This window comes from Pteropus vampyrus, unplaced genomic scaffold, assembly GCF_000151845.1.
Source record: "Pteropus vampyrus isolate Shadow unplaced genomic scaffold, Pvam_2.0 Scaffold271, whole genome shotgun sequence".
Classification (NCBI taxonomy): domain Eukaryota; kingdom Metazoa; phylum Chordata; class Mammalia; order Chiroptera; family Pteropodidae; genus Pteropus; species Pteropus vampyrus.
The window spans coordinates 872,128-877,651 of record NW_011889052.1 but is presented as its reverse complement, the minus strand read 5'-3'; the positions used below and the strand labels follow the sequence as shown (position 1 = coordinate 877,651).

Below are 5,524 nucleotides of genomic sequence, written 5' to 3'. Positions count from 1 at the left end.
AAAAGAAGCCATTGGATAGTCAGTCTTCGGAGTTTTCTTCAGAGACCTCGGGTAAGTTGGGAAAGTGCAGCGGACTCTGAATTCGCTGAAACTGGACGGTGGCAGTGTAGACAGTGTTCCCGGCTGGATGCTGGTAATCGGCAGTCCCATTTATGAGGTCAGTTCTCTTTCTTAGACAGATTTTTGTCTTGCCAAGGCAGAAAGTCAGCTGGTTATTACATACATTTAAATGATCACTGCATCACCTCAGGACACTTACATTTTAATCCTGGTTACCTGTTCGCTGTTCGGTCCCGCGTGGTCTCAGGTTATTTAAGCTCCCTGTATCTCAGTTTACTCAGCTTTAAGAGGAATATATTGGTCCCCTATTCCGTAAACCCTGCTGGTTGCAGTGTGTTTCACAGCCCAGCAGCATCTGCATTGCCTGGTAGCTTGTTGGAAATACACCACCTTGACTCCACCGCAGACCTTCTGAATCATAATATGCCTTTTCACAAATTTTCCAGATAATTCTTATATACATTCAACTTTGAGAGGTACTGCTATATGACACTTTCTAACTTAAAGTTCGATTATTCATTGAACGTTAATTTAAGATGGCGCGGTTTTTGTTGTAAGCCTGAAACGTGCGTGTGATCATCGACTTGAGTCTCCACGTACTTTTCTGTGACTGTGATTGGAATATGAACTGGAGGGGAGGGACCATGACTTATTTCACTTACAATCTCTGGTGCTTTGCATACCATCTAGCACCAAGAAAGAGCAGAGTAAACGTTCGGGTTTTTTAAAATGTTGTTTTAGTGACTCAACATATCAATAAAGATTTATCCAGTTCTTACTGTATACAGAGTACAGCATGCTAAGACATGTGGATGTTTAAGTCCGGGTCCTTGTTATCTATTATAGCCCGGATGGCAAGAGAGGTTCCGGGACATGAACTCTGAAACCAAAGATTTACATAATAATTGAATAAAATAGTATAAGAGACGGCACCAAATAACTGCTGATTAATTGCCAAATTAAATGTTACAAATGCTGAAGCCTAGCAATTTTTTGAGAGAAGGAATAATTGACCTGAGGTGTTAAATAAATGAATGGTAGGATTCAGAGGACTTTGGAGCGGTAAAGACAAAAACAAAGGTACTGTGTAAGTATTTTAATATTCTTCGAAGTCATTTCATCGAGTCGGACTTGACAAGCACTGTCCTAGACCTGCTCTTAGTGAACTCTTCCTCGGAGGTCGGACCCACGCTGCATTGACGTGGAGGCAGGAGGTTGGACCAGTTGACCTCTTGAAACTTCCAAGGGTGCTTCTCTCGATCGTTTTAATTTGTTACTCTACTCGACAATGTGTCTATGTTTCTGTCTTTGGGGAAGTACATTTGGAACAGAACATTTGTCTTTCAGTGTAGGAGGCTCTGGTTCCGGAATGATGAGAATTTTTCTCTGGCCAAAATACTAATTCAGTATCTTTTTTCTTTTCTTCCTCTTCTTCTCCTTTTTTTTCCCCAGTAGCATAAGTCCGGCCTTCTGGTCTGTTTCCCAGAATTGACCTGGTTAGTTTGACAAGTAATTAGTATAATATTGGTGATAGATTCTTAGAATTATAAATTCTAAGATCATACATATTTCATTTAATTAATTTATAAATATCACCAAAAAGAGTCAAGAGCTTACCATCTTTGCAGAATTGGGAATTGTGTACCTAGTAAACTAATGACAAATATAAATATCAGATGAGATTAATAGGCAGTAAGCGCTCATTATAGGAGTTAGAAAATCTCAGAATTTCTTTTCTCTAGTTTTAAATATATTGTAAATATGTTTGAAAAAAACGTGGCTTTACCCGAGATGATGATCTTTGTTAAATATTTGCTAATCCCAGTTAAGGGTGAGAAATGTTTTGGAAAAAGCTGTTTTCCTAAATGCATTAGAATGTGGGTTGGCGAAAATAGACTACTTAAACGAGTCACTAAAGAGACATTTTTTTTAGAGACACAGTAACAAGGAGTTTTCTGTTTGGAATTTTGGCCACCCTCGTGTGTTGCAGGTACCGTCCCCACACAAGCCAGACAAGTGTGCAGACCCAGGGACCGCAGGCCCGCCCGGCCCAGGCCCGCCCGGGGCCCTCCTGAGCTGCCGGGAGGCTCTTCTCCACAGAAGACTCTCGATTCCGGGCCGGGCCCCTTCTCTTTGTCCGAGTCGGGCTGGGTCTCCGGTTCATTTTCTTGTGGTGAGCCCGGGAACCCAAGGAAAACTAGTCATGGTGACGTCCTTGAACCCCAGAGGGACTTTGGCAGGGAGGCCTGGGATATAGAAAGCACAGCAATGATGATGAAGAAGAAAAAGAAGAAACCGAAGCAAAAGAGATACTCTCAGCCCCGGGCTGGGGGGCCTTGGGGTGACGACAGTGCAAAAGATCCTAAAGGCCGTCCCTTTGCAGCCGACCCACAAAAACCAGATGTTCTCCCCAGCCCGTCCACCGCTGTGGGCACGGAATATGGACCGGCATCAGGAGAAGACCTCAGAAAGGACCGTGACATTGACTCGAAAACAGCCAAGCCGGTAGCCGAGAGCTGTGTCGCAGAAAGCCTCGGTGTTCCTTCGTGTCCTTTGGAAGAACCGATAAAGTCTCAGCCCACGCTGAGAGTAGAGGCGGAGGTCAAAGGCAGCAAGGCAGGACCTCAGAGCCGAGATGGGAAGTCGCTGCAGCAAGGCGAAGGCACTCCTGAGGATCAAATGCAGACCCTCGGCTCGCTCGGACTGCAGGCGCCCCCGACGGAAGTCTCTGCACACAAAGGAGAAATTCCTTCGGAGGGCAGACCCAGAGAGGGTTGCTCTCCTGTCTTGGACCAAGAGGCCGTGGGGACGATTTCAAAACCCACGGCAGCAAAAGAGCTGCCTAATTCGATACCCACTTTGACAGCATGTAGTCCATTAGGAAGGAGTCTGACAGAAGGGAAAGATGCAAGGAAAGTGACTGACCTACAGAATGACAGACAGAAAGAGTCCTCCGAAGGGGCCGAGCAGGTTAAAGAACTGCACAAGGAAGCTTTGCCCCAGCAAAGACAGGGGACGAGCGTCTTAGCTTCTGAGCAGCCGCAGGACGGGGCGGTGGTTCAGGTTCCTGGGCCGGGGAGTGAACCATTTAAGAGGATGGCAGGTGATGGCAAAAGCAGGAAGGGAAGGGGGAGTTCCGGGAAAGCGAGAGCAGGTTCCGGGAAGGGAAGAGCAAGGGCTGAGACGCCCTTCCTTCCACACGGCCAGGAGGACGGCGGAGCTGTTCTTGTGCCGAGTGAGCCAGACCCTCAAACTGAAAGAACTCCTGCCGTGGAAAAGAGGGAGGAGCATCCAGGGATCATGGCTGATCCCCCTGAGTCGGGGGTGATGGGGAAACCTAAGGAGACCGCTGACCCTAGCAGGGCAGGCACCTTGCAGGCATCGGTTCCTTTGGGAAATGGGGCAGGCATGACTCAGACGTCTGGGGCTCGAACAGATGGAGGAGCTATAGCCACACATCCAGGTGTCGGTAACCAGGGCAAGGCAGAAAAGTGTCCTTGGATGGATCGTGAGGCAGCTCCCTGGTTTTCTGAAAGGCCTAAAAAAAGAAACAATGAAGGCAAAACCAAAAAGTTTAAAAATAGTTATTCCGCACATCCCGCTAGAATGGAGAGCAAGGAGGAACTCCTCAGCCCAGCTTTTGTAGAGAAAGGAGAGGCTGGTAGCACTGCCCTTCAGAACGAGGAGCCGGGACTCACTTTTCCTATGGATCATGAGCCTTTGTCCTCACATACATCAGATGCCTCCACAGCGGAAGCAGTTGACCGAAAGGGTGGAAACGTTGAGGTTAATTCTTTTGAGCTTGGGGTTCTTGGTGGGAACAAAACACACACAGTCAAGGATTCTGCTGTTACCGAAGCAGCTACCAAGGTGACAGATGTGAGCCGCCAAGACCTAACCCAGGGGGCAGGATTCGTTCCCGCAGTCCTGCCTGAGGAGCATAAGACAGCCGCAGCCGAGGGGCACGCCGCAGCGGCGGACAAACCAAATAAAAGGAATAATGGCGAAAAAAGTAAAAAGGCTAAAAATAGTTTTCCCGAGAAGCACATTCTAGAGAATGAGACAGATGCAACAAAAGCGCATGTTCCCATAGAAGCCACAGGGGTTCACAGCATTGAAGGAATGGGCTTTGTGGACGAAAATAGGAATATTACATTTACCTGCCCCAGGATACAGCCAGGGGTGATAAATAAGACAGTCCCTGTAGAGGCTCTGGACTCAGCAGCCTGTGAAAAACTGCCCACTCCTGCTTTTCAAGTAGTAAAGGAAGGTGATTCCTTTCCAGACACCTTGGCAGAAAGTAGGCAAGAGACAGCTCCGGCCCATACTTCCGAATTATTAGCGGTAGATAATGGCAGCAAAGTTGGAGTCCCAGATCGAGAAAGCCCCAAGGCTCCCTCTGCTGTGACGCCTTCTGCAGGCCCAGGAGGAGGCGCCCTGCCTTCTACAGCATGCGCGGAAACGCGTAGGGGTCCTGGAGATAAGGGTCTTGAGAACGAAGGTGAGCTTGCTGATCCCATGATAAGTGAAGCAGGGACAGGTGGAGGGGGTGTGACAGGTGCATCTGAGTCAGTGCCCAGTGGTGCATCTGAGCATTCGACAGAGGAAGTCACAGAACTAGCGAAGGGGCGCTTTTCTGGAGTGCCGGCGGACGGCCAGAGCCGCCCAGGTGACGTCAGAGGCCTAGAAGCATGTGCAGATAGGAGTAATTTCCCAACGTACCCAGTAAACAAAAAGAAAGAACGTGAGAAAGGCTCTGCTCCAGTTCAGATTCCTGATGTACTAGGAGACAAAGCACAAGGACCCCATTCCCGTGAAGACCAAAACGCTGAGGGTAGAGAGGCCAGGGGCCCCCCGAGTTTGAATAAGGAAGTGGATGTGACTCCTTTGCCTCCAGAAAGTGAAAAGTGTACATTAGAAGTAATCAGCCTGGCTTCTAAAGTCACAGAACTGGAAGATGTCTCTGTGCCAACACCGGAACTCCAGTCAGATTTCTCAGATGGCAGAGTCGAAGCCTCCCCTCCGAGGCTGATGGATACGTTAGCACTGAATGCTTGCAAGGAGCTTCAGCCCCCGGGCCCCCAAGATAGGATCTCTGAGGCACATGGGAAAATGATGGAAGAGCCTGAACCAGAGGCCCTGGCAGAAGGGAAGAAGGAAGACAAAAGCAGGACGGCAGAACCAGTGAAAGGCTACATGAGACCCACCAAGTCCCGGGGACTGCCTCCATCTTTGCCGAAGTCTACAGTCCAGGAACGAGAGAGGCCCAAGCCAGCGAAGGCCAGCGGTATGGCCCTGCCATGGGCAGTGTGTGTGCGTGTGGCTTTTGACTCAGCATCCGAGAGGCAAAGAGCTTGTGCTTTGGTTCCATCCAGACTCTAATCGTCCTTGTTGTTAATCATTGATTTGTTGGCATGAAAACGTGTAACTGCTAATTACGTGTTATCTTCAGCCAAGGCATGTC

At 48.6% G+C, this 5,524-nt stretch overlaps 2 protein-coding genes across 20 annotated transcripts in view; both read left to right on the top strand.

The window, feature by feature from the left end:
• LOC105302353 (microtubule-associated protein 4) overlaps positions 1-5,524 on the top strand; it is a 153,678-nt gene that overhangs the window by 108,938 nt on the left and 39,216 nt on the right. The window lies entirely within an intron of this gene.
• Positions 66-5,524, top strand: part of LOC111729582 — a 7,277-nt gene continuing 1,818 nt past the window's right edge. Inside the window, exon 1 of one of the 2 annotated variants that reach the window (XR_002776290.1) lies at positions 66-5,521. Coding sequence is in view for 1 of the 2 variants with exons in the window: in XM_023520542.1 (XP_023376310.1) it covers positions 2,329-4,778 (2,450 nt within the window). In the remaining variant the exon portion in view is untranslated. The remainder of the gene's footprint in view (positions 5,522-5,524) is intronic. The other variant, XM_023520542.1, reaches the window with a different exon arrangement.